We start from the raw sequence: 24650 nt of genomic DNA on the forward strand, positions 1-24650 counted from the left end.
GTAAGTAATTGAAAGATGCATAGTGTATCAAGCGGTGACAACTGCTATGAAGAAACATAAACCTGGAAAGAGACTTAGAGAGTATTGGGGAGAAGGATAAGTAATTTGCAATTTTAATTGAGTAAGGGAGGGTTTCACTGAAAAGGTGACTGGATTCAAGACCTGAGAAAGTGAGGAAGTGAGTCCCCGTCCATAGATATGGCATGGAGGATGAACTACTTTCTATGCAGAAGAAAAGAACGCAAAAGCCCTGAGATGGGCTGTGCCTGGCCTGTTTGAGGAACCACAGGGAAACCTTGGTGACTAGAGCAGATTTAGGGAGACGATGACGTGGAGGTAATGGTGGTATATCAAACAGGGCTTTCTTGGCCACTGTAAGGACATCAGCCTCTCCTCTGAAGGAAATGGGAGCCAGTCTGGGGTTTTGAGCAGGGGAGTAACATAGTCTGACTTTTGAGTTACTAGGATCCCTCTTACTGCTGGGTGAGAATCGACCAGGGAGCAAAGAGGAATCAAGGAGCCTTGAGGAAGCTAAAGGTGGTAGTCAGAGATGCTGACTGGATCAGAGGATAGCCAACAAGGTTGTGAGACATGTTTGGATTCTGGATATAGTCTGAAGGAAGAACCTAAAGGAATTGTTAATAAACAGAATATAAGATACTTAAGGGAGGAGTTAAGGATGATGCTAATGTTTTTGCCTTATTAACTGTAGATGGACTGTATCCAGGTCGTCACTATATTACTTTGTCATTGTTTCTGTATGTTTGAAATTTCTCAAATTAAAAAGCTATGAGCAATAAACATACCCCTCCTCTGCACCAGGTACCTCACTATCAAGCTGACCTGATAACAGTTCTCTGTAAGGTACTCCCAGGCTAGCAGGAAGCCTAGATCAGGGAGGATGGAACACACATGCTAGAGGTGGAAAAATTAGTGACAGATCACGATTGGGGTCAGGAAATGACTGGGCCTGCCTGGTCCAGAAGGCCTGTATGGGAGTAGAAGGCAAGGAGGCAGGAACAAGGCCCAAGCACTGCCTACTTTGTACTGTGGGCTTTTTCTAGATGGTGATGGGGAATCATGGAAGGATTTTTAAGCACAGTGGTGACAGATCAATTTGTTTTAGCAAATCTATTTTGGATGGATGAATTAGAGCCTGGGAGCAGGAAGACCAGTTAAGAGAAAATTACAGTGGTCCAGGCAAGAGACAGTGAAGGCATGAACTGAGCCAGGGATCATGGAAGGATGGGAAAGGAGATAGAGCCCAGAGGTATTACCAGAAAACCTGCAGCAACTCTGGGTTTCGGACACACTGCAACTGTAGTGCCCATGGTATATCTGGGTACATATCTGGTCAGTGTCAGGTGTACAGCATGGGAACCAGGAGAGAGGTGAAGGCCAAAGACAGAAGCCAGGAAGCCTTCAGCATAAAGATGCCTATGCCACCCCTGGAAGACAGTGCCATGTGAAGAGGGGTGGGAATGGAAGATGGAGCCCCCAAATCCAAAGTTGCTATTAGAGTTTTGGAGGAAAACAAAGAAAAAGTGGTGCTTTTGAGTTCAAGGAATGGAAGGGTCAAATGCTGGGTCAAGATAAGGAATTTTGATTGCTCATTAGGTTTAACTATTGGTCATTGGTGACATTTAGGAGAAACTTGCCAGGAGTGTTGACAACAGTGGATCAAATACTGAATAGGCAGCAAGAAGGCAGAAGTACCAAGAGTCAACTATTGGTTCAAGGAGTTTGGCACAGAGGGAAGGGAAGGGAACAAAGGGTTAAAGGAGAGTTTAGAGTTCAGTGTTTGTGAAGGTGGGACTGAGGCTGAGGGAACTATCAAGAAAGGAGAGAGAAAACTGGTAAGACAAGGTCCCTGAGGTGGTAGTGGGGGGATCTGGTGTTTGTGGCATCACCTGGCACTGTGGCATCACTAGTTTCTTCTAAATGTCCAAGTATCTCCAGGACTCTAACTCAATCTCTGGAATTGAATCCTGGCACAAGAGTCTTTAAAGCTCTCTGACTGAGAAGCTGCATTGTTAAGAATCTCCAAGAGAGAAGGAAAAGTGTTCAAGCTAAGCAAGGAGACAGCTCACAAATATAAAATACAAAAGACTGTTGTATAACACATGACACACTGTAGGTGCTTAAAAAGTTGAGTGTAGTTGGGTGAGTTATAAAGTGGGTGCCTGTCCTTAAAGGGCATCAGTATGGCTGAGGGGAAGAATCTCAGACTTTGGAACAAGAAAGACCTGTTAGGAGAGAGCTCAGGTACAAAGCAGGTTGTGAGCTCCTGAGGAGGCCTGAGGTTTTCTCCTGACTTCCTACCCCAGGGAACACTGTCATCTTTGTGTCCCACAGATTATGTCCACCCCCTCCCCTACCATAATCCTACTTATCTCACCATGAGAGGGCAGGACTGGGTCAGTATCCAGGCCACTCATTTACTGAACACTTCTGGTTTGAAAAACTCTGTATTCACCACTGGATTGGCCTCAGGAGTTTTATTAGACAGAAAATCCAAATTTAAGGTTTGGTAATGGGACCTTGTTTATCTCATATATGACCTGTAGTGTTCCAGCTGCAAAAGAGGAACAATTTTAGAGTCAGTCTGCACTCAGAGCAGCTTCAAGAAGAGATGGTGTTTGTTATAGAACAGCTCTTCTGGTAAACTCTCCTGGTAAACCTGGATACCTCCATGACAGACCTGAATGTGGACTCCATACAAACCTACCAGGTTCTATTAAATCCTCATAGGGTAACTGATAATCCACTAAACCAATGGTCTTCCTACTTCCTCATCTGATAAGCCTTACACACAGTTAGAAAACTTACCTGAAATTTAATTTGGCTAAGTCATTCCCTGGCCAGAAAACCTACTCAGCTGCTCAGAATAATATGTAAGGATGATGATGATGATGATGATGATGATGATGATGATGATGATGATGATGATGATGATGATGATAATAATAATAATAATAATAATAATAATAATAATAATAATAAAAAATATATAAGTGGTTAAAGGGCAGTCAAGGCTTTTCATAATTTCATGCTAGCTTATTTATTCAACCTTGTTATTCCGTAGACTGCATCTTCCTCTCTGAGCAAATTGAGCTTCTCCTGGGTTACCACACAGACCTGTTACTTAACAGACCCCTTCCCACTGTCCCCTTTACATACACTGTCCCCTTTAGCATAGAGTTTCCTTCCTCTCCCCACTCCATAACACACTGATGCAGGAGAGATATACCAGGCTGCCCGTATTCTAGACATTGTCTACCCAGTGGTTCTTAGCCATTTTAAGGGTAAAGAATTCCAGGAAAGTGCACATATGCATATGCACTTCCAGGTTTGCTATCAATTTCATGAGAATTTAATGCCATTCTTGAACCTCAGATGAGAAGCCTTGTTCCTAAATCCTGGGTGTCAAGCATGAATAAGAGAGATTAATTTTTCCAATGTCTTTTCTTCTTTCCTTCTTTCCTCCTGGCCTCAAATTCCAAATCTGGGCTGAAATCTCCCCAATCTCTATTTTTCTCATGGACTTCAACGCTGTCTCTCTAGCTCCCCACAGGGATCTCAAACTCAAAATGTACACCTGAAGGTAAATTGTGTCCAGGAAAAAAACAACCCATAAGAAATAAAATTCTAAAAATATTCCACAGGTGACTGGAATTAAAGCATAGGCACTCCTAGAAATCAAAAGAGAAAGCTGACTGATCAACCTGATAAATTCTCTTAAAAAGACAGAATGAAGATAAACAAGTTTCTGCTATATAGCAAAGGGAACTATACTCAATGTCTTATAGTAGCCTATAATTAAAAAGAATGTGAAAAAGAATATACATATGTATATGTTTGACTAAAACATTATGCTGTACACCAGAAATCGATACATTATAAACTGACTATACTTCAATTAAAAAAAAGAAAAAAAAACCCAGATGATTGGATTTTTAAAAAGACAGAATGAAAAAAGAAAGCCTGAAAAATAAAAGAGAAACTGAGAAACTGTGGGACAGAAGATAGATGCTGAAGTTCCAACACCTCTCTAATAAGGAGTTCCACTAAGAAAAGATGGAGAGTAAGGAGAGAAGAACATAATCAAAGAAACAGAGACAAAAATATCTCATATAGGAAATGCAAAACTTTCATGTGAAGAGGGCTGGTAAATACCAAGCAGGATGAATAAAAAAGACATCTATATGCAGTGTGGCAAATTTTCAGGCATTACTCATTTCTAACTTTTAGAGGCTATGGCATAACACTGATGCCAGAATCAGATAAGGATGGCATTCACATACAAAAAGGAAACCAGAGACCACTGTCACTCAACATATGAATACAAAAATATTAAAAGTAATTTTACTTTATTAGCAAATATTAGCAAATCAATCCCAGCAGTTTTAAATGGATAAGGTATTTTGACCAAGCATAGTTTAAAATCAGCCAATCTCATAATGTGATCAGGACACTAACAGTAATGGATGAAGATCCTATGATCATCTCAGTAAATGCTAAAAAGCATGTGATATTTGTGGTACACATGGAGTTGTGCCTCCTAGAACCTCCTTCAAGGAAGGCCTGGCTACACAGCTGCGGGGCACATGGCAGCTGACAGCCTTCAGCTCTCAGTCCTTCAGGATGTGCCTCAGCGTCAGAGAACTAACTCCCCTTAGGTTACACCCTTCCCAAGAAAGCCCATACCCAGTGACTAAGCAAGGTAGGGATTTCATGCCAGGCCAGTCTGGCTTGGTATAAGGCACTCTGACAGGCAGTATTCACTCCAGTGCTCTCTGCTGGGTTGTTGGCAGCGTCATTTGGCCTGCAGTTTAAATCCTACCTCTGCCCAGTTCTGCTTCCTGCCCCTTCCCTTTACATATGTTGGTCCCTAATAAATATCTTGCTTTCTAAGCTCCATCTCAACATTTGCTTCTAGGGAGTCCAGACTGCAATAGTAGTATTCAACATCATTCCTTATTAAAAACTAGATAAAATAAAAAGGAAAAGAATATAAAACTGTAAACTTAAGATTTGAAGTAAACTCCCTTGTAATGGATAAAGAGTAACTACCTTTTTTTTTTAAAGCAAACTAGTAACTATCATATTTTTCTTAGCAAAAGTATGTAATAGTAAAATATTAGAAAGCTTCCTATTAATGACAGGAACAAAGGTAAAGATGTTTTAAATCATGATTACTGCTGAAAGTTTTACTGGACATGGTAGCTAATGCAAAAAGACCAATAGGAAGGGAGGGAGGGAAAGAAGTAGGAAAGTAAGGAATAAAGAAAGAAGGAAAGAAGGAGGTGGGGAAAAAAAAGGAGGGAGAAAAGAAACAGAAGAAAGAATAAATTTAAAAATTTAATACTAAAAATCGAGTTCAAAATATCACTATTTTTAAGGGATCCAAATGCTTACTTTGAAAATTCAAGAGACAGGGGAGGGTATAGCTCAGTGGTAAAGCATGTGCTTAAACACAAGACAAGATACAATAAACTTCCTAGAAGAAAATATAGGCAAAGCATTATCTGACATGCATCTCAAAAATATTCTCCTAGGACAGTCTACCCAAGGAATACAAATAAAAGCAAGAATAAACAAATGGGACCTAAATAAACGTACAAGCTCCTGCACAGCAAAGGAAACCATACGTAAAACAAAACGACAACCTACAGAATGGGAGAAGATTTTTGCAAGTGAAACCAACAAAGGCTTGATCTCCAGAATATATAAGCAGCTCATACGACTTAATAAGAAAAAAACAAACAACCCAATCCAAAAATGGGCAAAGTATCTAAACAAGCAATTCTCCAAGGAAGAAATACAAATGATCAATAGGCACATGAAAAGATGTTCAATATCACTAATTAATATCACTAATTAACAGAGAAATGCAAATCAAAACTACAATGAGGTATCACCTCACGCCAATCAGAATGGCCATCATTCAAAAATCCACAAATGACAAATGCTGGAGAGGCTGTAGAGAAAAGGGAACCCTCCTACACTGCTGGTGGGAATGCAGTTTGTTGCAGCCACTGTGGAAAACAGTATGGAGATTCCTCAAAAGACTAGGAATAGACTTACCATATGACCCAGGAATCCCACTCCTGGGCATATATCCAGAAGGAACCCTGCTTCAAAATGACACCTGCACCTCAGTGTTCATAGCAGCACTATTTATAATAGCCAAGACATGAAAACAGCCTAAATGTCCATCAACAGATGACTGGATAAAGATGATGTGGTATATTTATACAATGGAATACTATTCAGCCATAAAAACTGACAACATAACGCCATTTGCAGCAACATGGATGTTCCTGGAGAATGTCATTCTAAGTGAAGTCAGCTGGAAAGAGAAACAAAAATACCATATGAGATCACTCATATGTGAAATCTAAAAAACAAAACAAAACATAAATACAAAACAGAAACTGACTCACAGACATAGAATACAAACTTGTGGTTGCCAAGGAGGTGGGGGGTAGAAAGGGACAGACTGGGATTTCAAAATGTAGAATAGATAAACAAGATTATACTGTATAGCACAGGGAAATACATACAAGATCTTATGGTAGCTCACAGAGAAAAAAAATGTGACAATGAATATATATATGTTCATGTATAACTGAAAAATTGTGCTTTACACTGGAATTTGACACAACATTGTAAAATGATTATAACTCAAAAAATGTTAAATGAGGAAAAAAAGAACTTTTAGGTGACTGGAAATATACCAATTTGGGAATTGAGAATAAAAATTTTCTCTGGAAATATTAAAAAAGAAAAAGAAAGAAAGAAAGAAAAGAAAATTCAAGAGGGGGGGAGGGTATAGCTCAGTGGTAAAGCATGCGCTTAGCATGCACAAGGTCCTGGGTTCAATCCTAAGTACCTCCATTAAAGAAACAAACATACAAAAAAAAATAGCTTTTCAATAAACTAACAATAACTAGAGACCATGAAAAAAAGAATCCTCAAAATAATAATGAAACCCATAATATATGCAGTACTAAACCAAAGATCCACATGAATAAAGCTATAAAATTCAAATACATAAAATAAAAATAAAGTAAGTGTAAAGATATATTATATTCCTTGGATACAAGAACTCAGTATTGAGGATATCAGTACTATCCTTAAGTTATTCTTAGAAATTCAATGCTCTTCAGTGGGTTTTCAAAAATGAAACGTCAACCTGAATCTAAGTTTTATACAAAAGAAAAATTGTATGATCTTGGCTAAGAAATTTTTTAAAAGATCATAAGGATAACTTGTTCTACCGTATATCAAAAACAAACCATTTAGCTCTAATTAAAACTCTGTATTAGAGTTGGACTAGGCAAACAGACCCTCAAATACAACTGAGACTCCAGATCCATGTATACATGGGAATTTAGACCATGATAGAAGTGCTTGTGTGATAAAAGTGGATTAAAGATGTTGGTCTATTCAATAAATGGTGTTGGGGCAACTGACTATCAAATTAGAAAATATAAAACTAGATTCTCTACACATCCTACCAAACAAATTCTGGATGGATTAAGACCTCAACAAAAAAAACAAAAATATTTTACATCATGATGTAAAGGGATATGTTTTGCCAAAACAAATAAGTACACTGGATTATAGACTTTCACGTTGCTGATATATAAAATTCATAACCTTGCAATATGTTACTCACTCATTTCTATTAATTTTCACTCCAAGTTAATTTGGGACTTTCTAGTATTTAAATGCACTTGATTTGGGTTACATGCTCTGAGTTAAACTGGAAGCTTATACCCTGTGTAAGAAATACACGAATACATGCAAGCAGAACTAAAAATAAAAGAGCCAGTTACACATCGATATCTTGAATATCAGTATATAACTACTCGTATATGGGTGGAAATGGTTTGGGTTGTCTACGGACGTGCACAGCCAGGAGGCTCCCTAACATCTCTGGCTTTACACTGGCGTTTCCACTGTTGTGCCGCAGCAACTTGAGTGAGGCTTCGTGGCTCTGTCGATCCATAATACTTGATGAAAGTACTGAAAATCATAAAGGCACTTCCCATACTGTTTGAAGAAACTGTGCTACATTCAATCTTGAGTGAACGGGAAACCATAGAATTAGGCGGCAAACTAGGCAGTGGAGAGGGAAGCGGAAGACGGGCGTGGATCTCTGAATTAGGGGCCATCTGTCAATGGCCTCGGAACGTAGGCAGAAATTCTCCGCCCGCCGCGATGATCCGAAGACCCAGCTCTCCTTCGACAAGATAGAGGCTGGGAAACAACAGTCTTTTATTCACTCCACGAATGTCAGGATGTCTTCTCCGTGCCGGACACCGAGCACAAACAGTGACGTGAAGGAGTCTGTCAGAAAAACGCTGGTTTAAAATATCCCGGCGGGCGGCGCTGGTAGGCGAAAGCCAAAAGAGATGCCTTGACCACTCTCCAATAAGCCGAACTTTCTCCTCTGCTGCCTCCCGCAGTCGTCGGCGTTTGCCCTGCGCTGAGTTAACTCTGGGTCACTTCGCTGGGCTGCAGTGAAGCGTCACGGGAGGGGCGTTAATACCCAGCGCCTGCCGCGACCCCGGCGACCGCGGGTCGACCCCAGGCCGGAAGTGACGCAACCGCTCTGAGCACTTCCGGAGCTGTGGAGACGGCTCCGCCGGAGGAAGCAGCGCGGGCCTGCACCGGCGTTGGCCCGCCGCCTCCGTCGCCACCGTGCCTGTGTCCGGTTCTTCCGGCCTGGCCAGACTCGGTCCGGCACGCCTGGGCTCAGCGGCCGCGGGGCCGCGGCTCCCGGTAAGTGCGGTGCGCGAGTCGCGGCCTTGTTTACCCTGGCAATTGGGGGGAGGGGGTGAACTCACCGCGCGCCTCCCTAGCTCGGCTGGGGCTCCGCCTTCGTCGCTGCCCGCGAGGTCCCTGCGCCCCCGGCAGCCCATACACAGTCTAAGCGCCCTCCGCCACCCGCCGAGGACCAGCTAAAGGCTGCGACAAGGGCGAGCCGGCGCCTGGCGTCTGTTTTTCCTCCTCCCGCCTCCCGCGGAGAGGTCGGAGGCCAGCGCCTCTGGCCGACTGGCGCTGGCGCATCTGGGCCCTCCGTGCCCGGAGCCCCGGGGAAACGCCGCGCCTCCCCACTCGAGTCATCATTGGGAGTTCTCGCAATGCCGCTTGCGCGGTTAGTTAACGCCCGCCGGTGAAGGGTCTCGCAGCGCGTGGACTCCGTGTGCTCTAGGATATCCCGTCGCTTCAGACGGGACATGCGGCCCAGGAGCAGCGCCGCCGCCTCTCCGGACACTCCTGTGCTAGCCGCCGGGAGAGGCAACCGTGTTCTCGGATGACTTCACCTCAGTACTGATCGTTGCTCTGTCCCATAGAACTTTCTGCCACAGTAGTCATATTCTGTGCCTTTGCTGCTAAGCAGGGTAGCCACTAGCCACACTTGGCCCTTGAGTATTTGACTTATGGTTAGTGCGACTGAAATGTTAAGTTTTATTTAATTTTTAAGTTGAGTTAAATTTAAATAATCTCATGTGGTTAGTGGCTACCGTATTGAACAGGGCAGGTCTAGTGTAGGGTTTTGAAACTAAGTTGCTGGTTTATATTTTGTGCAAAGCAGTTTTCTTCGGAGATGTAGACTTAGTAAATGACCAGTTTTATTTATTATATCTGGAGTAAACATTGTCAGACCCACCAAAAAGTCCGTGTTTTGTTGTTGTCAACTTTAAACTGAGAGGTCTTAAGTTTGGCTTCTGTAGCCTGTGGTGGGTGTCAGGTCTTACGAACACTTGACTTTGACCAGGCCGGGCGGGAGGAGTTATTTCTGTTACTCTTTTTCTGTTCGGGATGTAGGAATAATATTTAACATCCGAAGGAAAGCAAAGCATTCTCATCAGTTCTTTTGGGCAGTAACATACTGGCCCCTTTAAGCAGTGTCAGTACTCTTTCAAGTAGAATAAGGATATTCTAACTTTGAAAGAATTAAAAGTTAAGGTTTTATTTAAATCTGGACCTAGAACACCCAATAAGCATGAAATGACAGTCTCCTTTTTGGAAGGGAGCATGAAGTTTTCCCCTGCTTCTTGATATTTAGTTGGTGAGAAGCCTTTGGGCAACCTGTAAGCCCAAATCCTGAGGAGAAATTCAGAGAAAGTGAAAAGCATGCTCTTTTGTTGTTATTCTGGAGGTAGCTTTGTGGATAGTATTAGGCTCCCTGGGAGGGTGATGGGGAGTTATGAATCCTTAGGCCATGGATCTGGTGAAAGTATGATGCTGGGCTCTACTGGTTGCCAGCAGTGTGGTTCTGGTACTTAATCTTTTTGAACTCTACATTCCTCATTTGTAAGAAGAGAATGATAGCCAATTTTACAGGGTTATAAACATTTAATGAGAATGAGTCTGACCTGAGATTGGCTCTCGTTACATGAAAGCTATTGGTAGTGATATTTTGTAGATGGGAGCAATATTTATAATGCTATTTATGCATATTTGGCCAATAAGCAATATTTTACATAGAAATACAGTTAAAAGAAAAAAGATTGGAAGAATCAATTCTTCTGCAACTGTTTTGGAAATCATCTTCCATAATCATTGTTTGGACTTTGATATTCATTTAGTTTATATTTTCCTGTCTATGAAGTACTTTTGAAAGTTAAAAGCTCTGGTTTTCCAAGAAATTCAAAAGGATAAAGAAATGAACATAAAATTTCTAATTGAGTAAGCAAGTAGTACTTATTTAGTCTTGGTTAGTGGGATCTGTAACTGAGAAAGTCAGATGGCCCTTGAGCATATCAGAAAAGAGGTGGAAAATGGTATCAGTATTGCCCAGTGGACATTCTATTGGGGACTTTTTTTTATTTGAAAATAATTTTTTCATGAGTAAAGTGAGATCTGAAATATTGGTAGTATTCTGAAAGTGTTAGATTACCGCAGTTTAGATGACTTTATAGTAAAAGTCTAGTTTAAGTCAGTTACAATTTGTGATGTCAACCTCTATGTAACATTTAGGATTGAAATTGTGATAGTTAATTTAGAATATCGGAACGGTAAGAGTAAGGTGGTGGGCTTTTAAACTGACGGAGGAAACTGGGTATCCATTTCTATAACCAGTACCCCAGGTTATATTATTGTCAGCTGCTTACTTTGGATACTTCCCTTTTTTAGAAGACCATGTAACTCTTGTCAATATGTAATATATAATTATGACGTATGGATTTCTGTGGGACTTATAAGAAAATAATTTCTGGTCCCTTGCTCCTTGTCCTTTTGAATGTCTTTGGTTTTTGAAAAATAAATTTGCAAACTCAGGGTACCAATTTAAAGATATATAAATAGAATTATCTCTTTTCATTTTAGATGGAAATTATATGACAAAGACTATTTGGGTGACATCTTCCTGAAAGATCTTCAAGAATTACAGGTATTTTTAATTTAAAGATTAACTTTGTCCTAAAGGAAAAATACTATAATTAAGTTTAGTTGTGATTATATGGTTTTATCATACAAAACAATTTATTGAAAGTCAAACTGCAAGTAATATTACTGCCCTTTCATTACTGTGACTTTTTAAAAACAACTTGAGCATTTATAGATAATATATCAGGCTTGGAGTCACTGGTATTTTAGTAATACCATTAAAATGTGGCTTTGTAGTCCTTTAGACTAGTTACATATTTAGTACACATCCATTTTTAATCTTTGTTTTAATTATAGTTGACTTTTTTTTTGGAGAGATTCTCTACTTCAAATGGATTTTAAATTTACTTGAATATTTAATCCAGATTTGGTTATGTAAGTCATTTACATATCATTCAGTCCAAATGCTGTTGCATTTTAAGGTCCTATTAGTTTGGATTTAAATCACTATATGATACTGTTCCTTGCAAATGATCGCTTGAACTAGTACTTGTGCAGATTTGTGCAGAGAAGTTAATAGGTATTTGCCAAAGTATTCTCTGAGATGAAGTTAGCACTTGTGACTGTTTTGCTTTCTCAGCTAGTGTTCTGTTTTCATTTATATGTAATTGAGTAACATTTTGATCTGTGAGGATTTTTCAGTAGCTGGTTCCATTTGATCTCTTGTTTCTTCACCCTAAATAGATTCTGGTTTTCCCTAGCCTTCATCCTGCTAAAGCCGAATATCTATAGTTTTCCTTCGCTGTTGAATCAGTTTCTTTGCCTCTAAGTACCCCTGTTAAAGGATCAGTAGAAACCTTTAAAATGGAAAAATTAGTTAACTTTGCAGACTAGAGGAGGATGTTCAAGAGCTGTGTGATTTTATTTTTTCTTTCCTAACTATGTACCTGTTTTCCAGATATCTGAGGGCGATGTCTCTAAAACAGTGGTATTCTTTCCCTAGATATTATAGTGGAAAGGAATTGTGTCCCTGTTTGTCTGTGTCACCACTCAGTGAGTCATGATTAGCTAAGAGATTTTAAACTTTGGTAGTTCAGCCTGTAGGTTGCTTCCCCTTTGGGCAGCCAGCTGTGGGGATGTGCTTCTTTCTCAAGGACTCTGGCAGGAAGGATAAGTCCAAGGAATTTGACTCCTTGACATGGAACAGATGATGCAAATTTACCAACATTAGCTGCTTCTGCCCCTCCAGGAAAGGGTTTTCTTTAAAAAGCCTAAGCCGGGTGATGATGGTGAAGTATGAGAGGAGAGCTGGAATAGGCCATAGTGGGGGTAGGACCAGGGTTATGCCATTTTAATTCTTCAGTGATTTCTGTTACAACTTCCTATAGTGAAAGTAAGTAACACTTATTTTTTTCTTTTCCTCCCTTAGAAGACAAAAACACTAATGCATTTGAGAACGTGGTAAAGTTTGGGGGGAGGGGAGAATACTGCTTTCCTGATCTGCAACTTGGCTGGATGTTAAGATGTCTGTGGACATGAATAGCCAGGGGTCTGACAGCAATGAAGAGGACTATGACCCAAATTGTGAGGAGGAGGAAGAGGATGAAGACCCTGGGGACATAGAGGACTATTACGTGGGAGTAGCCAGCGATGTGGAGCAGCAGGGGGCCGATGCCTTTGATCCTGAGGAGTACCAGTTCACCTGCTTGACCTACAAGGAGTCTGAGGGTGCCCTCAATGAGCACATGACCAGCTTAGCCTCTGTCCTAAAGGTGAGCAGTGTTGTCAATTCTAAGTGTAATCCCCCCAATTAAATCTAAGTATGAGCTGTTGCTAATGTCACCTCCAGACTGATTAAATGGCCTGTAGTTTGAAACCAAATTTAAGTATATGTTGCATCATCTGGATGCATTTGATGCATTTACTTTGTTTGCTAATATGTGTATATCTAAGGCCCTCAGATTCCCAGACTACTAAGAATTAGAAAGGAGGGGTAGGGCGGATTCAGGAAAGATAGATCAGAAGTATGTAGAAGCAGAACTGCATAGATTAACACTTGTTTCAGAAAGTCTTATGAAACTTGATGAGGTAAGATAGGATAAGCATTGAAATCACCATCTTCAACACAACCATGTGCGGGTCACTGATAAATGTCTTGAGAGTGTTACCCAGATCTCCTGGTTTGCCTGAATAATCAGTGCTTCTGGGCTAATGAGCTCATTTGTTTCATATACTGATAACTAATTTCTGTTGTTGAAAGAGATTTTAGCAATAATGAAGAATAACATAGGTTCCCATAGCTTATATTTCATTGGTTTTGGGGGATGTTAATATGGCAATTAAAAAAAAGTGACCAAATTAGTTATTCTAGCAAGCATCTTATTTTTAACACAATCTAGCATATGTTTCAATGTCTTGCATCTTAGGCCAATTATTGTCCTCCCTGTGTACATTTTCTACTATGTCATATTACAGTAGTATGTAGTATGCTTACATAGAACACAGTGTACTATGAATATTATTACTGTCATTTAGACAGTTTCGCAGCATGTTTCTCCTCTGACATTGGCCATTATGTGAAAGTGTGGACATTTCTCTTACTTTACTGGTTTTGCTGACATTCCTTCAGAAACTGTTATATGGATTTTGTTATTTGCTAAAATTTAAGATCAAGAACACATTGGCATGATTTCAACCAAATAATTTTCTTGTTGGTATTTAAGTGGAAATAACTAAGATGTGTCATGTATGATTACTGTAAAAGTTGCTTTATCTACTAGTTCAAAGTCTTTTTTTCCCAGGTGATCGGCAAAGGCTAATACATTAGATTTAGATACTCAGGACTTTACTAGCAACTAGCTGGAAGCCAAAAGCTAAAGCTTTTTGTGTGTGTGTGACTCACTCCTAGAAGTGTTTAGACTTCTTCTCATGCTCAGCAGAAAACTCTGAAGAATGGAGGCCCTTTGGAACCTCTGGGTTTGGGATTTCTGCACCATAGCAATAGCAAAACTGCTGGGACCTCTGCTTCCTGAGGGCATTTTCCTGGGAGAAAAGAGACATCAGATCTCTTTCTTCCTCCTCATGTACACCTCTCCCTGTCTGGTCAACTAGTTTCTTTTACTTTAACCATATTATGCACAGTGTTGGTAATAGAAAAGGAATTGGCAGGTGTGTGGTTTTGCGCTGGACAGTATTAATTGACTGAGTTCATCAGGATATTCTCATCTGTGCATAGGAATTCATAGTCTGTCAAGCCCTCTGTGCCGACTTTCTTACTCTGCTAGAGACAGCTGAGGGGCCCAGGCCCCTTCCTCCTTTTTAAAAAAAATAGTAAAATCCATAAAATTTACCATTTTACATCCTTCTTTCTTATTAAGGTGTCATATTGCCAGCCCCCTGGAAAGCCTTCCCTTCATCTCTTCACCTTTTAGTACCCCAAGGGCTCCTTCAGAGTCTGCCTGTGCTTTCCCTGAGTGAGCCTCCTTGAGCCTCCCTTGAACACAGTGGTTGCCTCCTCTTTTGTTCTCAGTGCCCAAATGTTAGAGCCCATGTTTATTACATCATATAGTGCAGTCTTCTGACTGCTTTGTGTTGTTTTATCTTTTCACATATTTTGGCATGCTCTTTCCAACTAAATTGCCTCTTCCTGGAGGGCAGAAACTGCTTTATACATTATCTCCCCCGTCATTCCTATCACAGTGTTTCATCCCTAATAGATATTGAATACTTTTGGGGTACTTGTGGACTTTGTCACCTGTTGATGATGTTGTTCATGCTGCATGTGAACTACATCCCCTACTCCCTGCTGTACATTCTCTACTGTCATGAAAGAGCATTATTCTGGTCCCAAAGGTCACGAAGAGTAGGAAAAAAAAAAACTTGAACAGAGATGAAGAAACGAAAAGAGATGGAATAAAGTTGAACCCCAAAGAAAGGGTTAAAGAGAAAATGAAGCAAAGAGGAAAATAATCCATGAAAATTTAAATAATGGTAGAAGTAGAAGATGAATTTTTTTCTTTCCATCCCTAGACCTCACTGAGGAGCATGTTAGCACCATTTCCTTTCTGGGGTTGGGCAGCAAGGGTCTTGGCTCTTTTGGTGGGTTGGCTGCACATAAAGGGACTCAGTGGTATTTTCAGTGGTTCAGGAATTTGACCAAGAGGCTAGGCAGAAACAGCTTGGTTAAGAGTAAAACAGGAGTCACACACAGTGTTCCTTCAGGCTGGCTAAAAACTAACATTGTTTTTAATTTTTGTAACCAGTATTTTTTGACACAAGAGGGAATAATTTACTGTTGAATTTACGAACAGTGTTCACAGGTGCTTTGGCCACTCTCTCCCCTGTTGTATGTGTCTCTGAGGATGGAGCTCAATGGTCGTCACGCAGACCACTACTGATTTCCCTCATTGGTCGTGTCGCTGTTTGCACAACTCTGACATTAAGATATTTAATTCTTTCATATGATTTAGGAGGTTTTTGGCTAATAGGAAATGTAATATGTGTGTGTTTAAAACTGTAGCCTTATGAACAGCTGTCTGTGATCAGAAGCTAAGTTTGAGGAGCAGCATCAATTTTCCACTGATACTCTTGTCTGTGTTACTCGTTTTGTTGTGTCTGGCAGTTGCCTGTGGATGAGCCATAGGCTAGCATAAAGTTAAGCCTTCTGTTACTTTTTGGGATTTGAAGTTTCTTAAGTAGAAAAATCCCAATTGTCTGTGATACTAGACTTCTGGTTTAGTGAGGGGCCTTGTGTCAGAGAGTAACTTCCTGTATGTATTCTGGGACCAATCCATGAATAAGGTCATTAAGTGAGAAAGAAAAGTGCCCAGAGAATCAGATTAAGGGCTGAGGATAGATAGCAGAGAAAATGCTTGTTTGTTATCAGGGGGAAACTACTGGTGTTGGAATAATGGCAAAACAGAAGTATTCTTTGGAGAATGAGTTATCATCCTACACAGATGTAATAGTCGTGAAAGATTGTGTTATAAGAGGGTGAAAATCTCTGAGAAATATTTTTAGTGATCATATGTGAGTCTTTAAAGAAAACAAAGTTACCTTTTTTATATGCTATATTTTTATATGAAACTTACACAAAGAATATTGTTACTGCTATAGATGAGAGAGACCCTTTTTAGTAATAACAGGTATTTTTATTGCAATATGCAGTGGTTAGCTAAGAAGTATTTAGTCATTCAGTGAATCCTATTAGTACTGTTCCCTGAAACTCATGCGGCATTTGCTGTCAAGCTGCTCAGAAAGGGGCTTAGCCATGGCAGAGCCCCAGACAGAGCCCAGGCAGACCTGCACTGGGGATGGGCTGGAAGTGTCTCCTGCATCGTGTGCTCCTTCTCGGTGCTCCTTCTCTCAGCAGCTTGTTAGGGCTATGGGCAAAAGTGGAATGTTGCTGCTCAGAGCCCCACCCATGCTTCAGAAAGGAAAAGAAATAATCCACTTTGGGCTAGATCTAGTCCACAGAGCCACAGTGAGCTATCTGAGCTTTGTGTTGATATGAGAACCTTCAAGGTGGGTTGCAACAGCTGTGCAGGCAACAGAAGTCCATGGGTTGATTAAGCATGGGAGTGGGAAAGTTACTTTCTGATCTGGAGTGGGAGACCAGATGTATAAGTAAAAAGGAATAAAATGTAGAGGATTATGAATGCTGCCTGACATGTCTTTACTTCTGGAGGAAAGGAGTAGATTTTTTTAACTTGAGTGCTGAACTATGCTGTTTACTTTTCTCAAGCCTGGTTTTCCCCAGATAGGGTTAGAAAAATAAAACTGGTTATTACGAGTGTTTTTACTACAGTTCTTCTTGCTTTATGAATTGCTCTATTAACTGCACTAGAGTTGGGAAAATGTTCCCTAGAACACACTATTCTGCCACCCTCTAGCTTGAATTTAAGATCTAGTGCTTGCTATCTATCCAGCAACATGTGGCTGGAAAAATCTCTCAAAATTCTTCTGTGGATCATTTTTCCCTTTTGTGGATGAATCATCATGAGTTTTCAGGGCTTCTGACTCCCAGGTGCAGAAGTCTTTGTAGTCCCTTGTTCGAAATAACCTAGTTTCTATGCATTTATCGTTTGTAACTTAAGTAATTGATAGTCTTAACAAAAAATACCTTACTTAGCCTTTCTCTCAAGTGGCACTAAATTTTTGTATAATATCTGGAAAAGACATTTTGTTTATTAAATCAACTTTCTTGTATTCTGGTAGAGCTGAATTTTAAGAACATTTTACTTTTATTTATGCATTCATTAATTAACCAAATAATAGTTGTTTTCTTGTTACTACTCATGGGAAAGTATCTTTAAGTCAGGCCTAGTAACACTGAATGTTTGTGTGCTGAGCAGCCATCTGATTTCTATTTTCGTGATTTGATGTCAGATTTCTTTGCATGCCTGTATCTCAGTAGAATCTAGATTAAATTCCTGTGTTTCAAATAGTTGGTTGTTAGTGTTGACATACTTCACTGTGCTGTAGCCTGGAAGTTTTATGTGTGTTTTACTGATGTATAAATTTATTTTTAAAGAGAAGATGAGAAATGTCCAGAGTGACATTGAGAATTGCCTAAGTACAACTAGTGCTAGAGTTGTCCCTGACTTGCCAGCTTAGAAAGGTTGTTGTTATCATTGACTTTGTGGGCTCACTGTGTACCTGGCACCACACACAACATGCTCACTGCCTTCCAGAAAAGAAGCTATTCATCGGATTCAAGGACAGCTTTCATTCTAGTCTTCTGTTGTACTTTCACACTACCTTAGAAACCATGTAAAGCATGTGTAATCAAGGGATGTTTCTAATTCCACAGTTGTGTCTTAATCCTGAATTTATATTTAAATTTTTATTGTTGAGATGTTGCCACAGTATTAAAGAATATCATTCATAATTCCATTAACTTAAAATAAGAGTTTTCTTCCTTATCTTCAGGTTATTCATATTTATAGATAATATAACTGCTGCAATTCATTCAATCATTCATTTCAACCAATATTTATTGAGCACCTACTATGTGCCAGGCACTGGAAGAAGAGCTGTGAACAACATAGACCAAGATCCTTGCCCTGGACTGCAGTACGTTCTAGTAATCATTATGTATATATATTTATATATTCAGGTTTTTATGTGTATTTCAGACATCTCCTGTTTATACTTCATTCTCATAAATTATTTTGTGTGTAGTGCACCATCTTGTTCTTGAACCATAATTTGCTCAAGCTTTCTTCATTGGGCATTTAGGTGACTACTTGTGTGTTACAGTTGTCAGGGACTGGTTATAGTGCTGTGAGCATTTTCATGGATGTGGTCTTTATGTCCGTTGAGCCTGGACTAATGGTCAGATGACCGGGTTCCAGTCCCTTTTCTGCCATTTAATATAACGTGACCATGGGCAAGTTTCTCAACACCTCTGAAGCTTCAGTTTCCTCATCTATAAAATAATGATACCTTCTGCACAGCATTAGAGGAGATAATGCATGGAAAGTGCCTGGCACTGGAGTATTCAAGCACAGTCATGGTGGAAGCAGGACAAGAGTCAAACAGTAATGTTGCTTTCACACATTTGTTGTGGTTCCTTAAAGCACATTCTCAGAATTGTGCATTTTGAGTCATAGGTTAGGAGCCACATTGCGGAGAATTCACAGTGACATGTTACTAACTGATTTCTCTAAGTGCACATGTGATAGTTGGGTCATGTATTTTGGATTCTTTTATCTTCATCCAGAGCCTGTGGTGTCTTCCTGGGGCTACTGATAAGAAAAGTAAAAATAACACAAATTGGATTTTTTTTTAATTGAAGTATGGTCAGTTTACAATGTTGTGTCAATTTCTGATGTATAGCACAAATTGAATTTTGAATTGAGACTAGGAAAAGGTTATAGGGGAATATAGTCTGACTTTTGTTCCTACATTTCTAGTTAACTGTGATGTTTGGCTTTGCACCTGCCTTGACAATAACACTTAATGAAGTGCTCAGCTTAGTTGGTTTTGAGGTCCTTGTTATTGAGGGACTCCAAATACTTTTATGTTACTTTAACTTTTGCTCTGTCCCAACATCTCTTCTTTTTTTTTTTTTTTTGTTTAAACTTTGTCTTTACCCTCTACTGCTCTAGGAAAAATTTAAAGGATTAGATTCCTCTTCCCAAAAGATGGAAGAGTTGTAGGAAACATTTGAGAAAGGTACAGACTGAGACAGCAGGAAGCTTCTCATCTTACTTGTCCTGAAATGTCTCTGCCTGTGGCTTGATTAGTTAAGCTGACATGCATTGCCAGAATTTGAAGCTTATGTTGTGTTCCCTTTCCTTTAAACTATCAACAAGCTTTTAAATGGTTTTACTGTGATAATCACAGGTTATCAACCATAAATAGAGGAAAGTTCAGGCAGGAGTGAATGAGAGGTGTTTTTTTTTTTGGAGATTTTAACAGGGAGAACAGAGCTGTTATTATAATCATTAACAGAGAATGGTCTCTATCTGGAAATGTTGCTCTCTTTGACTTGCAGTTTCTTTCCTGTCCAGTACATGCTCTGCCCCCTCTCATTTCCTTTATTCCTTGTTTAAGGCTTTTACCAGTCTCTTCAATGCTCTCACCATCATTTTCTAGTCTGTAGATAGCCTTGTGGCCTTCTATAATAAAAGATAACTCCAATACAGTCAAACTTGGCTTTCTGGACTCTGTCTTAATTGGTGATTACCACCATCCACCAAGCTGAGAATTCACCTTTGACTCCCTTCTCCCATGAAGCCCTCCTTGACCCTTAGGCAATTGGATGCTCTTCCCACTATACCACTTTGTGCATGTTTCTTGGTATGTACTTATGCTGTTTAGAAATTAGTTGAATGTAAGCCAGGGGTTGTACTCTGAGATAGAGGTCCACATTTTTTTTTATATATATATCAGCATCTGGCAAAAATGCCTGGTTATGTTTTATTCTCAGTAAGTGTTGCTTGTTGTTGATCTGACTAAGCCCAGGCCAGTAGTTGAGAAGCTAACCCTGAGGCTCTATTTCTGTATGGTCCCATTTGTAAATTGAAGACAACTGACTTTTAGGTAGAGCTCATATATACCTGATGAATGTGTGGCTCTCAGCTTGGTGTGCATGTTAGAATTAGTTATGGCAGTTCTCATACAGAAGCCTGAACTTCATGTAGAACTTCATGTAGATGTAATGAAACAGAATCTTCAGAGGTGAGCTGAGGTATTTTACATTATATTCATGTGGAGGTACAAAAAATACTGTGAAATGATTCAGGTTATTGAAATGAGGAGAGAGGAGAGTATTCCATCTTTGGCTGCTGAAATGATATATCCAACATTCAGGGTATACTGGCTTTGTAATGGGAGTAGGATGTAAACTGCTTACCTATACTTGCAAATTGGAAGGTTTCCTATAATATTTTTTTGATGTGTAAACATAATTTCATACTTCATTATCAAGGTAAAAGTGGGTTCTTTTGTCCATGTTGATAATGAATAGCTGTAAAAATGACTAATAGTATTTATAGTCATAAATATGGTGTGAATGTTTTAAAGGTTTTTTATTTTATGGCACTGTAGTAGAACACATCACATCTTTGCTTCAAGATGGTTGGCTGCTGTCACATGTTTGTCCCTTCTGCATTTGTTTGTTTGTTTGATATTCAAATGTCTGTAACGGTTTTATTTGCAATAGCCAAAAACTGGAAACAACCCAAATATCCACAAACAGATGAATGAATGTATAGTGGTATACCTATAGAATAGCATACTCCCATCAGTATAAAAAAAGTGAGCTGCTTGTATGAACATCATTGATAAATCTCAAAATAAGTATGCTTCATGAGGGAACTCAGGGAGAAAAAGAATAAATTATGTTGGTGGGAATGTAAATTGATGCAGCCACTATGGAGAACAGTATCGAGGTTTCTTAAAAAAAAGTAAAAATAGAGTTACCGTATGATCTAGCAATCCCACTCCTGGGCACATATTCAGAGAAAACTCTAATTCGAAAAGATATATGCACCCCAATGTTCACAGCAGCACTATTTACAATAGCCAAGACATGGAAAGAACCTAAATGTCCATTGACAGGTGAACAGATAAAAAAGGTGTGTGTGTGTGTATGTGTGTATGTATGTATGTGTGTATGTGTGTATATATATAAAAAATGGAATGTTACTCAGCCATAAAAAAGAATGAAATAATGCCATTTGCAGCAACATAGATGGCCCTAGAGATTATCATACTAAGTGAAGTAAGACAGGACAAATATCATATATATCACTTATGTGGAATCTAAAAAAATTATACAAATGAACTTATTTACAAAACAGAAGGAGACTTAGACATAGAAAACAAACTTAAGTTAGCAAAGGGGAAGGTGGAGGGAAAGATAAATTAGGAGTTTGGGATTAATATACATACTACTATATGTAAAATAAATAATAAAGGCATACTGTGTAGCACAGAGAACTATATTCAATATCTTGTAATAACCTGTAGTGGAAAAGAATCTGAAAAGGAATAGATTTATATATATGTATGTATAATTGAACACTTTGCTGTACACCTGGAACTAACAGCATTGTAAATCAACTATAATTTTAAAAGTCAAAAAAATGAATAAATTATTATTTCAATCATATAAAATACTAGAAAATGCAAACTTATCTATTGTAAAAGAAAGTAAATTAATAGGTGCCTAGAGAGCTGGAGAGGGCAGGGAGAGGTTATTATTAAAGAGCATGAGGTAAATATAAGGGTGCTTCTCCATTTTTAAATACCATGAAAATAAAAGTAAAGACATACATGATAACAAAGAGAGCGTCGGTGGAGGGTAACATATGAGACATCATTGCACATGTGAGCTAGTTTGTCCAGCATATCTTTGAAGGGGTTGTGGGCTCTGACTTGTCTAACAAAGAAGAGATAAGCGTGCTGTACATAGGGGGTTCTGTATGTCGAACAGTCAACCCTGCCCCAACTTGGTTTTTAGGCAAAATAATCTGCTTATTTTTAAGAAATAGAATTACCTGGGGAGAAACAGGGCCCTTAGAAAGTGTGAGATTTGGCTGTCCTCATTTGTCATTTTAGGGGCCCTTGAGTCTTGAGTAATAGCTGCCTCTGATCACTTACCCTAAAGAAAAGCCCGTCAATTGGCAGGTTCTGTTCACAGAGTTAGGATTCATTTCCTTGATTGTAATATTCACATAAAATTAGCCATTTTAAAGTATACATTTCAGTGGCATTTAGTACACTCATACAATGTTATACATCCCTTCTCTCCATCTAGTTCCAATACATTTTCTTTACTCCAAAAGGAAACTTGGTACCCATTAAGCAGTTACTCTCCACTCCCCCTGTCCCTGGCAGCCACTAATCTGCTTTTATGTCTCTGGATTTACCTATTCCATGTATGTTGTATAAATGGAATCATGCAATATGTGACTTTTTGTGTCTGGTTGCTTTTACTTAACATAATGTTTTTGAGGTTCATCCAAGTTGTAGCATTTATCAGTACTTCATCCCTTTTTTTGAGTGGCCATTCGTTTTTTAATGTAAATGGCTAACCAGAAATCACCAGACATGTGAAGAAAACATGCAAAATGAAAGGGAAACAAAAAAAATTAACCTTAGCTGAAACAGACTGAAACAGCTGAAACAGTAGATAATTTTGCTTGTTTTAAAAAGTGCCCTATTTAGTACTTCCCAAGATACTCAAAAAGGTGTAGCATTTATAAAACAATCATATGTCATCAGGAGGAAACAAAATAAGAAGGAGCTTGTGGAGATGAATTATTTTGCTAAGTTAAAAAATATTCTGGTGGGGGAGGGTATAGCTCAAATGGTAGAGTACATGCTTAGCATGCATGAGGTTCTGGGTTCAATCCCCACTATCTCCTCCAAATATAAATAAATAAACCTAATTACCTCCCCCTCATAAACAAAAATATTTCTTAGATCAAAAGGTAAAATCAAGAAAATCTCTGAATATAAAGCCAAATTGCAGGTAAAAAAATGTATATGGAGAAAAGAGGTATGGAAGATCAATCCAGAGACCTAGCATTTACTAGGATTTGTGGAAAGTGAGAACAAAAAATTGAAGGGAAGAAAATATTTAAAGTGTAAGAAGAAAATTTCTAGGAACCAAAGGGAGGAGCAGTCTTCATATTGAAAGGGTCTGCCTATTTCCCAGAAGAACAAAGAAAGACCTACTGCCAGAATTGTCACTGTGAAATTTCAGAAAAATGAGGATAGACAGAAAACCCTAAAAATTTCCATGAAGACATACTGAGTCTTCTAAAAGAAATGGAAATCAGATATCTTATCAGCAACAGTGACTACCAGAAGACAGTGGAGCAGTGGCCTTCAAAGTCCTGAGGGAAAATAGTTCGAATCTAGAATTCTGTCACTGCAAAATAAACTCATTTTCAGATGTGCAAGGACTCGTGAAATTTACTTCCCTTGTACCTTTTCTGAAATAGTTACTTCAAGATGAAAATCAAAAAAGAGAAAAATAAAGAATTCAGGAAATGATTGAACTAACCTGGTAGTCCAGTGAAAAGTCTCATGATGTTCAGCTGTATAACAGGCCTGGAAAATAGCCCAGATTTGAACAGAAACTTGGTGGGATCCAAGAAAAATTTCTTCAGGAATAGGAATGAGATGGATTTCAAGCAATAGAATGAAGAAGCTGGAAGATGGTTGGGATGTGGTGAAAAAGCCATGAACTCTTCACGATGGGAAAGGAAGTTAGAATTCCATGCAAAGCAGAAAAAGTACACACAAAAAAATCACAAGCCAAATAAATACAAAGCAAACACTTATGGCACAAGTATGAGTAATTAATTTGCAGCATATAACGGGAGTATTTGTGTTTGATGTATGAACTCCTTTGAGTGGGCCAAGGGTGCTGATGTTAGAAGCTCAAGGTAGGAAGTGTAAACAGTATCTTACAATTGCAAAAGCAACTGATGGAGGAACTGAAAATAGTGATTTAAATATCAAAAACTTGGGGCTTGGAAGGGGGTGGTACAAGTAAGCTAAGTCTGGTAGAGAATTACGGGCACCAGCGATGTTGATAACAACCAGAAAAACCCAGACAGGTGACTAGTAGAAATTTCTGGACAGGAAGACTGGGAGGATTGGGGTAGGGAGGAATAGGGGTGCAAGTTTTGTTCCTTTTCATCAAAGTGCTTTTTATAAACCATTTGGTTTTTCTGTTGTTCATTGGTAATTGGAATAGGTTAAGAATTTGTTGATTCTCAATAAAGAAGTGTTTCCTGAATGTCTTCTGTTGTTTTAACTTTTAGATAGATGCTAGGAAA

At 39.1% G+C, this 24650-nt stretch overlaps 2 protein-coding genes across 5 annotated transcripts in view; one reads left to right on the forward strand and one right to left on the reverse strand.

The window, feature by feature from the left end:
- Nucleotides 1–7981: 7981 nt before the first annotated feature.
- On the reverse strand, nt 7982–9253 carry LOC107035150 (ARIH2 opposite strand lncRNA). Its single transcript, XM_072940868.1, is given in 5 exon segments — nt 7982–8283; nt 8285–8372; nt 8558–8679; nt 8681–8828; nt 9072–9253. Coding segments are annotated over 5 exon segments (651 nt in total). The 3' UTR covers nt 7982–8172.
- Nucleotides 8655–24650, forward strand: part of ARIH2 (ariadne RBR E3 ubiquitin protein ligase 2) — a 43485-nt gene continuing 27489 nt past the window's right edge. For 3 of the 4 annotated variants that reach the window (XM_015235033.3, XM_006196279.4, XM_031686578.2), the window contains exons 1-3: nt 8655–8793; nt 11347–11410; nt 12776–13118. Coding sequence is in view for 3 of the 4 variants with exons in the window: in XM_006196279.4 (XP_006196341.1) it covers nt 12870–13118 (249 nt within the window). In the remaining variant the exon portion in view is untranslated. Of the gene's footprint in view, nt 8794–9370; nt 9459–11346; nt 11411–12775; nt 13119–24650 lie in introns of those variants that run through there. The other variant, XM_072941232.1, reaches the window with a different exon arrangement.

This window comes from Vicugna pacos, chromosome 17 (genome assembly GCF_048564905.1).
Source record: "Vicugna pacos chromosome 17, VicPac4, whole genome shotgun sequence".
NCBI lineage: Eukaryota > Metazoa > Chordata > Mammalia > Artiodactyla > Camelidae > Vicugna > Vicugna pacos.